This window comes from Callorhinchus milii, unplaced genomic scaffold (assembly GCF_018977255.1).
Source record: "Callorhinchus milii isolate IMCB2004 unplaced genomic scaffold, IMCB_Cmil_1.0 Scaffold5, whole genome shotgun sequence".
NCBI classification, from domain to species: domain Eukaryota; kingdom Metazoa; phylum Chordata; class Chondrichthyes; order Chimaeriformes; family Callorhinchidae; genus Callorhinchus; species Callorhinchus milii.
The window spans coordinates 67,614,046-67,629,865 of record NW_024704746.1 but is presented as its reverse complement, the minus strand read 5'-3'; the positions used below and the strand labels follow the sequence as shown (position 1 = coordinate 67,629,865).

General features: G+C 52.8%; 1 protein-coding gene across 3 annotated transcripts; it reads left to right on the top strand.

The window, feature by feature from the left end:
* The first annotated feature begins 1,465 nt into the window (after positions 1-1,465).
* dmtf1 (cyclin D binding myb-like transcription factor 1) lies at positions 1,466-15,636 on the top strand. Of its 3 annotated transcripts, none has more exons than XM_042335770.1 (17): positions 1,466-1,610; positions 5,540-5,655; positions 6,428-6,571; positions 7,475-7,575; positions 8,106-8,223; positions 8,325-8,401; positions 8,721-8,878; positions 9,104-9,136; positions 9,728-9,837; positions 10,427-10,655; positions 11,261-11,412; positions 12,155-12,364; positions 13,025-13,110; positions 13,335-13,484; positions 13,969-14,379; positions 14,619-14,730; positions 15,272-15,636. In XM_042335770.1, the coding sequence occupies exons 1-17, from the start codon at positions 1,489-1,491 to the stop codon at positions 15,343-15,345; spliced, it is 2,403 nt and encodes an 800-aa protein (XP_042191704.1). In that variant the 5' UTR covers positions 1,466-1,488; the 3' UTR covers positions 15,346-15,636. The 3 variants fall into 3 exon arrangements, with proteins under 3 accessions (XP_042191704.1, XP_042191703.1, XP_042191705.1); XM_042335769.1 differs by having other exon boundaries at positions 7,469-7,575; XM_042335771.1 differs by lacking the exon at positions 1,466-1,610 and adding an exon at positions 4,248-4,433 and having other exon boundaries at positions 7,469-7,575.
* The last annotated feature ends 184 nt before the right edge of the window (positions 15,637-15,820 follow it).

Sequence of the window (15,820 nt, the reverse complement as noted above, 5' to 3'; positions counted from 1 at the left end):
ACAGATGTGACGTCAAACTGGCTGGACCGGCTTGGGGGCTTGTCGGACCTTTGTCCGGCATTTCGAACGCTATCAAACCAGCCCCTGCTACGTGCTATCCCACCTTTGCTCTGCATTCCCTTCCGTCCAGTCGCCGCGGAGCGCTCCGAGGCGCTAACTTGCGTGAGGGCTCTTGCGTGAGGGCGAGATGTTGTTGCGGTTGTAACGTTATAGGCTCTGTAGCAAAACGCAAGGAGGATTATTAATAATTTGAAGCCTTTTATTAAATATTAATCAATAATAATAATAATATACACTGCACTGGTCCATGATCTCCAATCCCCATTGTGATCCCATGATACTGCTCCACAGCGGCGCCACTGGACAATCGTGGAACTGCAAAGCCCAAGGCGTGGGGGTTGGGAGTGATGGGATGGAGAGAGTGAGAGAGAGAGAGAGAGGACAGAGTTGAGTTGTCTGTGGGAGAGAAACAAGAGGAGCGCAGCTGTTGAGAGTTCAGCTGTCCTCGGAGTCCGCGTGCGTTGGAGAGAGTGAGGGAAAGAGAGCGAAGGAGGGAGTGAGAGAGAGAGATAGAGAGAGTGAGGGAAAGAGATAGAGAGTGAGGGATAGAGAGAGTGGAGGAGAGAGTGGAGAGAGATCGAGTGAGAGGAAAGAGAGTGAAGGAGAGAGATAGAGTGAAGGCGAGAGTGAGTGGAGAGAGATAGAGTGTAGGAGAGAGAGGGAAGGAGAGAGATAGAGAGAGTGAAGAAGAGAATGAGGGAGAGGGAGGGATAGAGAGAGTAAAGGAGAGAGTGAAGGGGAGAGAGTGAGTGAAGGAGAGGAGTGAAGGAGAGAATGAAGGAGAGGGAAAGTGAAGGAGAGAGTGAGGGAGAGTGACAGAGAGAGAGGGGAGAGAGAGTGAAGGAGAGAGAGAGGGAAAGAGAGTGTGAAGGAGAGAGTGTGAATGAGAGGGGGGGGATAGAGTGAGAGAAAGAGTGAGGGACGGAGGGAGTGAGGGAAGGAGAGAGGGAGTGAGAGAGTGAGGGAAGGAGGGAGAGAGTGAGGGAAGGAGGGAGGGAGTGAGGGGGAGAGTGAGGGAAGGAGAGAGGGAGTGAGGGAGAGAGAGTGAGGGAAGGAGGGAGGGAGTGAGGGAGAGAGTGAGGGAAGGAGGGAGTGAGGGAGAGAGAGAGTGAGGGAAGGAGTGAGGGAGAGAGTGAGGGAAGGAGGGAGTGAGGGAGAGAGAGAGTGAGGTAAGAGGGAGGGAGTGAGGGGGAGAGAGAGAGAGGGAGAGTGAGGGAGAGAGTGAGGGAAGGAGGGAGAGAGTGAGGGGGAGAGTGAGGGAAGGGAGGGAGTGAGGGAGAGAGAGTGAGGGAAGGAGTGAGGGAAGGAGGGAGTGAGGGAGAGAGAGTGAGGGAAGGAGTGAGGGAAGGAGGGAGTGAGGGAGAGAGAGAGTGAGGGAAGGAGTGAGGGAGGGAGTGAGAGGGAGTAAAGGAGTGTGTGTGTGTGTGTATGGGGGCGGAAGTGACGCGGCGCCACTTCCGGCCTGTGGCGGGGCCCGGCTCCATCCTGGCATTTTGTCATCCTGGTCCCCGGCGCTGTCAGCGGGAAAGTGCCCGGACCCACAACAGGAAGTAAGTCACTCACTCACTCACACACACAGCACAGCACAGGGGCCATGGCGGCCACTCACACACACACACACACACAGGGGCCATGGCGGCCACTCACACACACACACACACACACACACAGGGGCCATGGCGGCCACTCTCACACACACACACACACACACAGGGGCCATGGCGGCCACTCTCACACACACACACACACTCACACAGGGGCCATGGCGGCCACTCACACACTCACACACACACACAGGGGCCATGGCGGCCACTCTCACACACACACACACAGGGGCCATGGCGGCCACTCACACACACACACAGGGGCCATGGCGGCCACTCACACACACACACAGGGGCCATGGCGGCCACTCACACACACACACAGGGGCCATGGCGGCCACTCTCACACACACACACACAGGGGCCATGGCGGCCACTCACACACACACACAGGGGCCATGGCGGCCACTCACACACACACACACAGGGGCCATGGCGGCCACTCACACACACACACACAGGGGCCATGGCGGCCACTCACACACACACACACAGGGGCCATGGCGGCCACTCACACACACACACACAGGGGCCATGGCGGCCACTCACACACACACACACACACACAGGGGCCATGGCGGCCACTCTCACACACTCACACAGGGGCCATGGCGGCCACTCTCACACACACACACACAGGGGCCATGGCGGCCACTCACACACACACACACAGGGGCCATGGCGGCCACTCACACACACACACACACACACACACACAGGGGCCATGGCGGCCACTCACACACACACACACACACACAGGGGCCATGGCGGCCACTCACACACACAGGGGCCATGGCGGCCACTCTCACACACACAGCACAGAGACAGAGAGAGAGAGACACACAGAGGAAGGGGAGTTGGGTGGTGGGGGGGAACATTGCGGCTGTTGTCTCTCCCCTCACTCGATGTGTGTGTGAGAGAGAGGGAGAGTGTGAGAGAGAGTGAGAATGAGAGAGAGAGTGAGAATGAGTGAGTGAGGGAGAGTGAGTGAGTGAGAATGAGAGTGTGAGAGAGAGTGTGAGTGAAGAGTGAGAATAAGAGAGTGAGTGAGTGAGAATGAGAGATGGTGTGAGAATGAGTGTGAAAGAGAGTATGAGAGTGAGAATGAGAGTCAGAATGTGAGAATGAGAGAGAGTGTGAGAATGAGAGAGTGAGAATGAGAGAGAGAGAATGAGAGTCAGAATGTGAGAGTGAGAATGAGAGTGAGTGAGTGTGAAAGGGGGAGAGAGGGAGTGTGAAAGAGTGCGTGAGAGGGAGAGTGAGTGAGAAGTGAGAATGAGAGCATGAAAAGGAGTGTGAAAGAGTGTGAGAGTAAGCGGGAGCATGTGAGATTGAGTGTGCGAGAGGGAGAATGTCGGGGGGAGAGAGTGACATACACACTAACGCACGTATACATAGTAACACACACAGTAATACACATAGTACATAGTACACATGCACAGCATCACACAAGCACTAACACTGGCACAGTAACACACACATACAGTAACACACACACAGTGACATACACACCCACACACGGTAACACACACTAATACAAACACAGGAAACACACACAATACGACATACACACACGGTAATATATATATATATACACGCACACACAGTAACATACAATACCACACGCAGAATATTACTCTGTGTGTGTATGTTATTACGTGTGTCTGTGCACTTTGGAATTTTCTATTTAAATTTTATATTTGCTTCTGACCTTTTTTTGCGGTGGGGGAGGAACAAAAAAATTCTGTGGAAGGAAATTAAAAAACAAATCGTTCGTACTTCATGTTTTCTTTTCTTTGCAACTTCTGTGGCATTGTGCTTTCTCATCAAATTTTATTCGCGTACCTGTTCGTTTGTTTCGGGAGTTTTCTCTGCTTTATCGCGGACTGGAATGAGGACAGTCGTTTATAAATATCGTTGACCTTTCTTTCTCTCCCCCCCCCCCCCACACACACACACACACACGCGAGCGCGCGCACACACACGAATACCCTCCCAAGTTGTAATCCATAATAAATATGTAGCCTGACAAAACTTCTGCTGATCTGAACTCGGCTGATTTGATCATTTCGCCCACAAAACACACAAGTCGATTCATATTACAGTCTATTTCCGTGAAACGCTTTGAGACGTCTCAAAAACGTGATAAGGCGGTATATCAAATGCAAGGATTATTGTAAATGTTTCTGCGCCTTGACCATTGCTGCCTCGAGGGTAGTGCGTTTAGAGGGCTAAGACGTCTCGGTAGTGCAGTGGTTAGAGCAAGCAAGTGGACCCGGGTTCGATTCTCAGGAAACTTTAGGAAAATTTCCTTACTCCACACGCCTCGGTTTACTAGCTTAAGTAGGAACTCGGTTGTTAGTGGATTGGCTGAGCGCTCTCCGGGGATAATAACCCCATTAAAATAATAATGGGTCATTCAATCCACGACTGTTTATGGGACGCTGCTGTGCGCAATTGGCCGCTGCGTTTCACCTGCAAAGTACACAGTCAGTTCACTTTGAAATATATTCTGTGAAGCGTTTTGAGATGTCTCAATGACGTGATAAGGCGGGTATCAAAAAATGCAAGGATTACAGGGGGGCTGGAAGGAGGGGAAGGGGTTTTGGTGCTCGTGCTTGCTGAAGGTATTGTCCCGGAGTTTGCCTGTTTTCAGGCCCTGTGTACACAGGGCTGTGATGTGGGCTTAAAAAAAATCCTTTTGGGCACATGGACAAAGGATACTAGGGATGCATTGGAGTTACTGACCAGCTACATCAACAACAAAAGGTATTTACACAACGCCTTTCACGTCCCAAGGCGCTGGACAGTCAGGGATTTGGACCCGAGCTGGGGGTTGGGATCAGGGGGGGTGGAGGGCTGGGAGGGTGGGGTTAGGAGGGTGACCAAAGGCTCGGTCGAAGAGTAGGGTCTTGAGACGGGCTTTGAAGGAGGCGAGGCAGGGAGCGAGGTGGAGGGACTGTGGGATGGAGTTCCAAAGGATGGGGGCAGAGAGGCTGAATGCCCGACCCCCAAGCTGGGGGGGGCCGGGGGACATGGAGCAGGCTGGGGTCTGTGGAGCCAAGCAAGTGGACATCACATCACTAGTTATATCGCATGAATCTTCTTGTCTGGTTTTTAATATATATATAAGTATATACATATACATTTTCAATTCCACTGCCTCGCCCTATCCCCCTTCAAAACCCTTCAAACCACTAGCCTACACATACCATCTAATTCCCTCTTGAGGCATTCCACCTCCAAGAACTCTTAAGTGAAAAAAAATCACTCAGCGCTGGCGGGGGGCTGGGGGTGGGGGTTAAGGACACAAGAGGGGGAGAGGGGGTGGGAATTGCAACAGTGAACAAAAGCATAGTCGAAATGCAAGGTCTTAAGACGGGCTTTAAAGGTGGCGAGGGATGGGGTGAGGGACTCTGGGATGGAGTTCCACAGTGGTTGAAGGCTTGGCTGGCAATGGTGGGATGGAAGGGGGTAAGGAAGATGAAGCTGGCTTGAGTTTGCCGAGCGGAGGGTGGGGTTGGTGGGGGAGTGGGGTTGCGCGCGAGGAGCAGAGGTGAGGCTGGTGAAGATGACAGATGTAGGGATTCCAAGTGAGAGGGAGGGATCTTGAAGTTGATCCACTGGGAGATGGGGGGGGTCTAGCGAGGACCGGGGTGATGGGCCGTCTCAAGACCCTCCTCTTCGACCGCGTCTTCGGTCACCCTCCTACCCCCCACCCTCCCTGATCCCAACCCCCAGCTCGGGTCCAAACCCCTGACTGTCCAGCTGCTTGGGACGTCCTCCCGACGTGAAAGTCGCTGTGTGAATGTCATGCGTTGGTGGTGGTGGAAATCAATGTTTTTGTTTGTTTTTTGCTGCTTTGATTCCCTCAGGTTGAGTATGAACACAGTTGAGGACGAGTCTGGCACAGTTACCTTGGAAACTGTCAGCTCCGTCACCCTCGCCCAAGACACCGAAGGCAATCTCATCCTGCACTGCCCTCAAACCGGTAGGGAAGAGCTCAGCTCCTGAAATACTATCTAACTGTAGAAACCTGTAGCTCAGTGGTTAGAGCCCCCGCCTCGCAAGCGAGAGGACCCAGGTTTGAATCCCGGGCGGGATCACTTTCCCGATCCAAAAAAAAATAAGAATAAGAATTTGGTCACTCAATCCACGACTGTTTGTGGGACGCTGCTGTGCGCTATTGGCAAGGATGCAAAAATTATTATATATTATTATATAAATTTACAGCATAGAGAGGAAAGACATTCGGCCCATCGTGTGTGTGCGTGTGTGTGCGCGAGTGCCAACCTGTGAAAAACCAACCCATTTCACACTGCCCTTTTTAAAACGTACCTCGGTGACTGCATTTTTGGTTACCTTCACCTGAACAGTGAACGGAGTTTCTCCTGGACAACAAATAAATGTGGTCGTTGATTCTGTGGCTGTTTTTGGCGACGTTGCTGTGCGTAAAATTGCCTGCTGCTTTGGCCCGCAAAACACACAGTCACTCCACATTACTGTATACCCTGTAAGAGCACTTTGGAACGTCCTCCCGACCTGAAAGGCTCTTGGTCAAATGCAATTATGATTATTATTATTATTAATGTGTCAGAGAAAAATAAATTCTCCTAATCTCTTTCGTTGTTTTAGGGAATGGATGTTAAATTTCTTAGGTGTCGCTGCCAATGTTTACTTGTAGATTTTTTTTCTCCCCCTCCCCCAAACCTCGCCCCCAAGCCGATTTAACGTGAAACTTGTATTTTTCTTTCCAAATGCAGCGAACGAAGATTTGGAATCTGAAAACAATCAGGAGCCCCTGCACAAGAGGCTTTGCTTATCAGCCGAAGATGACAACAGCATGGAATCCACGACCACCATCGGTGGCCCCTTCGCAACAGTGCAGTCAGTTGTCACACTCCCCAGTAAGCTCGCTCGCAAATGATTAAAGCAACCCAGTGGGGGAGCGAGCCCCAGCACAGACACGATGGGGGAGAGAGAGAGAGAGAGAGAGAGAGAGCAGGGAATGGGGTTAGAATGACATAAAGAGTTTACGTACTTCCTTCTCTACACACGTTTACATGACTCGCAAATTTACACCTCATGATCTTCACTCGAGCACCACCCCTTGGCCGTTCAAAAGCACAGCAGGTCATGGATACAGCGCCTTATCACGTCTCAGAAACCTCCCAAAGCACCTGCCAGGACCTACAGCCAAAGGAAATGGTTGTGCATTTGTCAGGCAGCCCTGAAGCGAATGACCCGTGTCATTTGGGGGATTGTAGTTTTGTGGGGACGTCGCTGAGCGCCAACAGGCTGCTGCATTCGGCTCCCAATACATAAGTCACTACACTTCGCATTAAATCCTTTGAAAGCAACTGGAGACATCTTGACGACGTGATAAGATGCTCTAGGTGGAGTCCTGTCGCAGATTGGTTAGCGAGAGGACCCAGGTTCGATTCCCGGGCAGGGCGAAACCTTCGGCAAGTTTCCTTACACCGCGCACACGCCTCTGTTTCCCGAGCAGTTGAGCAGGAACCCGTTTTTTAGTCGATTGGGGTAAAATAATCCCTCCGAAAAAATTTGGGTCACTCAATCCGCGACTGTTTGTGTGGGGGACGCTGCTGGGCTCAATCGGCTGCCGCGTTTCGCCCACAAAGTACGCAGTCACTGCACTTTACAGTAGATTCCGCGAAGCGCTTTGAGACGTCTCGACGACGTGATGAGGCGCCGTATCGAATGCCAGGGTTATTGTTATTGCTGTGCCGGTTGTTCGACATGGGTACTTTGCCTGAGCCGAGGCTGTAACACACCCGTGTTAGTTACAGACGGAGACCAGAGTTTTGCGGTGACCATGACGGGGGAGGCAGCCTCCGAGCTGGCAAACGACACCGAAGTGGAGGACGAGGAAACCATTACTCAGATACAGGTAACCCCAGGCATCTCTCTCCCGATCAGCCACCCAGACAAGGCGAGTTTGTTCCCGTAGAGGACTCCCTTCTCGCTCTTCCTTTCTCCCTCTCTATTCCTCCCTATTGCCTCTCTCTCTATCCCTCCCTCGATATTCCTCCCACTCTGTTCCTCCGTAACCTACCTCCCTCCCTCTCTCTTCCTTTCTCCTTCCCTATCCCTCGTTCCATCCCTGACTCACCATCCCTATCCCTTTCTCTCTTTTTTTTCTCTGTTCCGCCCCAACCTTTTCTTTCCCTTTTTCACTCTCTTTCTTTCGGTCTGTGTGTCTTTCTTTCTTACTGACTGGATTTGTTGTCGTTGCTGTAATTCTTTTCGTGCCTTCCACTCTCCGTTTTTCTCCCTTCGCTGCTCGCACCTCGACCACCAGACAAGAAAAAGGACAAGGGAATAATTCATTTCTAAGAGGGTTTTTCTTTCTCTCTCTTTCTCCTGGCTTTGCTCCCTCTATTTTAGTGGCCTAACACCAGATTATTTTTTTACTTGTAGATCTTACACAACGATGAACAGCTGGAAAGAGTTTCTCCCCAGAACAATGATGATCTTGACCCCGTTAGTCAGGCCTGGTTCACAACGAAAGAAGATAAGGACACACTACAGAACAAAGGTAAGGTCTCTCTCCCTCAATCCCTCCGCCTTCCTCCCTCCCTCCCCACTTGGCCAGTTGTTCACTCTTGTTGTCGTTTCCCCCCCACCCCACCCCAACAGGTCACAAGTGGAAGCAGGGGATGTGGTCGAAGGAAGAGATCGATATACTAATGAGCAACATTGAAAATTACTTGCAAGTGAGTTCAGTGGTGCCGAGAGTGTTGAGGTCAGAAATCCCAGGATTAGATCGGATGATGAAGGAAAGCCCTTTGGCCCATCTGGTGTCATCCCTCCAGAACTCCCAGAACCTTCATCCTCCCATCACAGCATCTGATGTGGGCACCTCCGACAACGCAGGGTTTGCGTTTCGCCCACAAATTATACAGTCACTCCACTTTACCGTCTGTCCTGTGAAGCGCTTTGAGACGTCTCGAAGACGCGATAAGGCGCTGTATCAAATGCAAGGATTATTATTATTATTATTCCTATTATTATTATTCCTCCTCTCCTGCACAGATGCACGGGCTGAGCGATGCCACGGAGGTCATATTTGAGATGTCAAAGGACGAGAGGAAAGACTTCTACAGGACCATAGCCAGAGGACTCAACAGGCCTCTCTTCGCTGTGTACAGACGGGTCCTGCGAATGTACGACAACAGGAACCACGTTGGAAAGTGTGAAGAATTTTGCATTTGTTTTTTTTTTACTTTGAACCGATTTTTTTAGGGGGCGGGGACCAAAAAAAATTAATTATCATGGCTAATGTTTGTTTCTTTCCCTTTGCCCCCACACTCTGCCTCCCTCCTCCCCCCACCCACCACCCACTCCCTGCCCCCCTCTCCACCCCCAACATACCCTACCATATCCCTCACTATTCCCAAACCCCTTCTGGTTCACAGGTATACACCACAAGAGATTATGAAGCTTAAAGAGTAAGTTATTTTGCTCCTTGTTGTGGGTAGGGGTGGGGTGGGGAATTTATTACAATATGCCGTGATATAGTAATATTAAATGTGGGTTACACGTTTTGATACTGAAGGGGGGGGGTACAACCTGGAATGGGAAATGGGAGAATTATCACCCCCCCCCTTCCTTGTGGGCGAAACGCAAATGTATCTAAGAAATTTAATAAGAAATTATCTAGCTTTCCCTTAAATACATCTGTGCTATTTGCCTCAACAACTCCTTGTGGTGGCATGTTCCACAGTCCCACTTCTCTCCGTGTGAAGAAAAAATTCTTCTAACTTCCCCATTTGATCTATTTGTGACTGTTTTATATCGATGGCCCCTGGTTTCGGTCTTCCCCACAAGTGGAAACACCTTCCCTATGTCGACCCTCTCAAAACCTTTCATCATTTTAAAGACCTCTATCAGGTCACCCCTTAACTTCCTCTTTTCAAGAGAAAAAAGTCCAAGCGTGTTCAGCCTGTCCTGACAGGTCTAACCTCTCAGTTCTGGGATCATGTTTGGATGATTCATTAAGACGTGTGTCCTGATGTACCGTTTTGCCCACTTGTTCATAGGCTACGATCGAAGCACGGCAACGACTGGGCGACGATAGGAGCAGCTCTGGGCAGGAGCGCCTCGTCAGTGAAGGATCGATGCCGCTTAATGAAGGACACCTGCAACACGGGTAACATTTACGCTGCCTGTCACCAGCTCTCTGAGCCCAGCGGCGCGAGAAGAGAGAATAACAGTAGCAATCCTCGCATTTGATGCGGCGCCTTATCACGTCTTCGAGACGCCTCAAAGCGCTTCACGGGATAAAGTGCAGTCAGTGTCTGTGTATGTTTTGTGGGTTGAAACGCAGCAGCCAATTGCGCACAGCAGCGTCTCAAAAACAGTCGTGGATCGAGTGACCGATTTTATCTGGGGGCTAAGAGAGAGAGAGAAAGGACTGTTTGCGGGGACGCTGCTGTGCGCAATTGGCTGCCGCGTTTCACCTACAAAGTACACGGTCGCCCCACTTTACAGCGTATCCTGTGAAGTGCCTTGAGACGTCTCGAAGACGTGATGAGGCGCTGTATCAAATGCGAGGAATCCTCCTCGCACCCCTTCCTTTCCCCCTTCTTTCCTCTTCCCCTTTCCTCCTCTTGTTCTTCCCCAATTCTCCCCTTCATCCGTTTTTCCTCTTTCACTCTCACCCTTTCCCTCATTTTCCTCTTCCCTCTTGCTCACACATCTCTCTCGCTCTCTCTCTCTCTCTCTCGCTGCTCCTCCAGGGAAGTGGACGGTGGAGGAGGAGAAGCGGCTGGCCGAGGTGGTACACGAGCTGACGGCCACGGACCCCGGCGACATCGTGACTCAGGGGGTCTCGTGGGCAGCCGTGGCCGAGCGGGTGGGCACGCGCTCCGAGAAGCAGTGTCGCTCCAAGTGGCTCAACTACCTGAACTGGAAGCAGAGTGGGGGGACAGAGTGGAGCAAAGACGATGAGATCAACCTGATCCTGAGGTGGGTGGTCCACACAGGAGTCCCCTCCACTGGGGACACCCTCAGCTATGCGAACACATGACAAAGACAGCCTTTCTCAAAGGGTGGGGGAGGGGGGTTTTAACACCCCTCAACCGTACTCGCAGTGCGATTGCAGGGCAGGGGATTTTGGGGTGAGCGGGGGGGCTGAATGGTTAGAGCGCTTGCCTCGCAAGGGAGAGGACCCGGGTTTAATTCCTGGGCAACCTTAGGCAAGTTTCCTTACTCCACGCACACACACGCCTCTGTTTACCAGTAGTCAGTAGGAACCCGGTTGTTAGTCGATTATTACCCCTTTTCCAGGGGTAATAATTCCTCAAAGAAATTCACTCAATCCACGGCTGTTTGTGGGGACGCTGTTGTGTGCAATTGGCTGCCGCGTTTTGCCCTCAAAATACACGGTCACTACACTTTACCGTGAAGAGCTTTGAGACGTCTCTACGACGTGTTGAGGCATTATATCAAACGCAGGGATTATTATTTTTATTACAGTTCCTTATTTCTTAACGCTATAATCACTTGGGAAGATAATGATGATGATTATTATTATTAGATAGTGCAATCTGTTGTGCATTTGCCTGACACAGGATAGTGGACCTGAACGCTGAGGATGAGAATGAGATAAACTGGGACCTGATGGCCGAAGGCTGGAGCAGTGTCCGTTCCCCTCAGTGGCTCAGGAGCAAATGGTGGACAATCAAACGACAAGTGACCAGCCACAAGGAGCTGACGTTCCCAGGTCTGGTGGCCCTTCCCAACTGACTCGTCTCCCAGTGTTATGTTTCGTGCCTCCACCAGTCCTCTCTGCAGCTCCATCTATCAACCTCTCCGCTCAGCAGGCTCCGTCCGGCTCGCTCCACCATCAGCGGTCGGGCCTTCAACCTCTCTGCCACCCTCCCCACCCTCTGGAACTCCATCCCACAGTCCCTCAGCCTCACCCCTTCCTTTGTCCCGTCTCAAAGACCCTCCTCTTCGACCGCGCCTTCGGTCACCCTCCAACTCCCACCCTCCCTGCCCTCCACCCCCCCTCTTGATCGCAACCCCCACCTCGGGTCCAAATAAATCCCTGACTGTCCAGCGCCTTGGGACGTCCTCCTGACGTGAAAGGCGCCGTGTAAATGTCATGTGTTGTTGTCATCGTTATTTTGACACAGCGAGTTGGTGTAAAAAGACGGACGGATGGAGAGAGAGAGAGAGAGAGAGATGGTGGGAGAGAGAGGGGGAGGGAAAGTGGGGGTGGGGATGGTGGTGGGGAGAGTGTGGGCAGGAGGGACAGGGAGAATGGGGCAGTGCAAAGTTTGCCAAGTGGACTGTCACCCTGTAAAAACTCATCAAATTCATTCTCGTCTCCCTTTCTTTCCTCTTCTCTCCTTCCCTTCAACCCTACCCCCCCCCGCTCCCCACCACCGTCCCCCCTCTCTCTCTCTCTGCCTCCCTCTCTCTCACCCCCATTTCCCCCCCCCCACCACCCCATGCCTCAGAACTGGTGGAGAGCTTGCGGCAGCTGGTGGAGAGTTTGAAGCAGCCGCACATCCAGCTGTCGGCCGAGTGTCAGACGCGATCGAGCTGCCCCAGCCCAGCGCAGGGGGTACAGCACCTGCGGCTCAGGTTGGCTCAGGTGGAGGAGAACAGCGGAGACCAGCACAGCCCCGTTGCCGCCCTCCAAATCCCCGTACAGATCACACATGTCGGTAGGTCAAAAAAAACACACAATAACAATAATTATCCTCTCATTTGATGCTTTGCGCTGGATCCGCTGTAAAGCGTAGTGACTTTGTGTGTTTTGTGGGCGTGCGAGCGATTTTATTCGGGGGGAGGAACTTGCCTTGTCGACTGGGACACTTAATGGGGATTCCCTGTGGAGCGCTCTGTGTGGAATGTGAGGGGTTAAGGGGACCCGGAAAAGTTGAGTACGTTTTTTTAACTCGTTTCTGTTGTTTTCTTTTGTTTGCGCACACGCACGCACTCACACACGCCACACACACACACACTCACACGCCACGCACGCACTCACACACGCCACACACACACACTCACACGCCACGCACGCACTCACACATGCCACACACACACTCACACGCCACGCACGCACTCACACACGCCACACACACACACTCACATGCCACGCACGCACTCACACACGCCACACACACACACACTCACATGCCACGCACGCACTCACACACGCCACACACACACACACACTCACACGCCACGCACGCACTCACACACGCCACACACACACACACACTCACACGCCACGCATGGGCTCACACACGCACTCACATGTGCCTCACACGCGCGACACACACACACACTCACACGCCACACACATTCGCACGCTCACACAGCATCGACAGACTCCTGTGCTGTCAGTGCAGACTGCGAAACCATAACGCTCAACGCTGGGACACTACAGAGATTCGAGTTCCTGCCGGTGAGTAAGAAACAGTTGTACTCTGTGTCGTCGTATTGCGAAGTGCTAACGTCCGCCCCCACCTCTCTCCTGGCTTTCAAACGTCGACTCCCTCCCTCCCTCGCCTCACCTCGCCTCACCTCGCCTCGCTCGCCTTCCCTCTGCTTTCAAGCCTCTTCTTAACAAGCTCCTCCTTCGACCCTCCTGGGAATTGCTGACATTGCCGCCGTGTTCTTCTCTTCCAGTCCTTCCGGTTACAGCCCACGGGAACGCCGGGAACGTACTTAATCCAGACCAGCTCCAGCCAAGGGCTTCCCATAACACTGACCGCTAGCCCCGCCGTGACCCTCACATCGCCGTCCTCCCCAGAACAGATCATCGTCCACACCCTCTCGGTAAGTAACAATAATCCCTACATGTGATACAGCGCCTTATCACGTCGTCGAGACGTCTCAAAGCGCTTCACGGGATGAACCGTAAAGTGTAGTGACTGTGTATTTTGTGGCCGAAAAGGGGCAGCCAGTCGCGCCCAGCGACGTCCCCACAAACAGTCGTGGGTTGAGGGACCAAATTATTTTTTTTTTAAGGGATTATTACCCCCAGAAAGTTGATCCCCCAATCGACTAACCACCGGGTTCCTACTCACTGCTGGTAAACAGAGGCGCGCGTGTGTGTGTGTGTGTGTGGAGTCGGGAAACTTGCCTAAGGTTTTGCCCACCCACCCGGGAATCGAACCCGGGTCCTCTCGCTCGCAAGGCGAGCGCTCACTGACCACTACATGAGGGGGACCCCACTCTGCGCTGGATGGGACGGGGTGGGATGGGCCTGTGCGGGGAGAGGCTACAGAGTGATGTACATGTTTGGGGATTGTTTTGACAGCCGGAAGCTCTGCTCCACGGCACAGCCGAGAACGTCAGTGTCCAAATGAACCACCCCGGGGTCATCATCCACGCAGTGGAGTCCGACGGCACCTCGACCTCCATCACCCAAGCCGAGCTCCGTGTAGATCCAGCGATCGACCCCACCGGCCCGGCCGGCGTTCGGCACTCCTACGGCGAGATCGACCCGGACAAGCTGAGCGAGGAGGGGGGTGAGGAGGAGGAGGAGGGGGAGAGAGGAGCTGGTCGGGGGGACCTGCCGGGGGCTNGGGGTGACTTGTCCGGCCTGAAACCAGACAGTATCGAGGTGCTGGGGGCGAGTGTGGAGACCTCGCATCCCGAGATCTGTGGGGAGGCGCTCCACCAGGACCACGAGGTTCACACCGATCTCGATGGCGCTTACGTAACGGAGGTAAGAAATTCTCCGCACCCCGTTCCTGACCCTGACCCGCCCCCCCCCGATCTCCATCCCTTGCACGAGACGTTAAACCTCACCTCACTCCCCGCCTTACCTGTTCAGGCGGACATTAAAGATCTCATAGCCTCTCTCTCCCCCCTCCTCTAGTGTATTATTACCAGCTTGTTTTGTGTGTTTAAACGCTATTTAACTCTATTCCCCCTATTCGTGCCTCACCCCCCCCCCCACCCCAGGCTCTGTGCTCGCCCACCATGGACGTGGATGAAGAAGCCACACTCATCGTCACCTCGGAACACGGCTTCATCCAGTCGGCGGACGACATCCTGCCGCTCACCACACTGACCGGTGAGGAGCCCGTGGGACAATTTGTGTCGCAGGCTTTTGTGGGCGTGCGGAGGGTGGGGCAACCTGTGCGCTGCGATTGCAGTCTCTGTACCTGTGACGCAGAGTGTTCCCTGATCTCGTGATATAACAGTGTAATTCCTGCTCTGACTTTAGGCTCAGTGGCCACGTATGTGACCAGCTAACCCCCATAACCGGCCTGTCCGCCCCCTCCACTCAGCGAGCTCCACCTTCAGCAGCCAGGCCTTCAGCCTCGCTGCCCCCACCCGCTGGAACTCCATCCCACAGTCCCTCCGCCTCGCTGACTCCCACCCCTCCTTTCAAGGGATGTCTCAAGACCTTCCTCTGCAACCGGTCACCCCACCCTCACTGCCCCTCTACCCTCCAGATACCAACCCCCAACTGTCCCAACACCTTGGGACGTGAAAGGCGCTGTGTAAATATGTGTTGTTGTTGTCGGTGGGAGTGTTAGTGTCCTGTGTGCTCTGATTTCAAGGTGTGTACGTGTAGTCTTTTCAGGGTTCTGTGTGTGCTCTGATTTCAGATCCACTCTTGCAATCACAAGCCGACTGCTCCATCATTGACTCGTCATTGGAAAGCGAGGAGCCCGAAGACTGAAAAAAAAAGAATCGCACTCCCAACCTAAACCTCTCCCTCATAACCATATCGGGATTGTCCTGTTTATACAGCTCCCAACTCTCCTTCGCTCCCACTGACCGCTTCATCCCATTTCCCACTGCCTTCCTGCCTGTCCGCTCTGACCCACACCAACCTAACGACCACCTAAAACGCTCCTCGATTCAGTGAGGTATTAAAACACCATTTGGTATATAAACCTCCCCGCTTACCCTTGGAAATATTTGTGGGATGTTGCCGTGCGCAATTGGCTGGTGCGTTTCGCCCACTAAATACAGTCACTCCGCTCTACCATACGTATTCCTGTGAAGCGCTTTGGGACGTCTCAACGACGTGATTAAAGCACTGCATCAGCCTTACGCGCCTGGACTATTCTGCCTTTACATTTGAGAATTGTGGAAAGGTCATGAATTCAGTATTAATTTGAAATACTCCTCTACAGTGGTTGGATATTCAC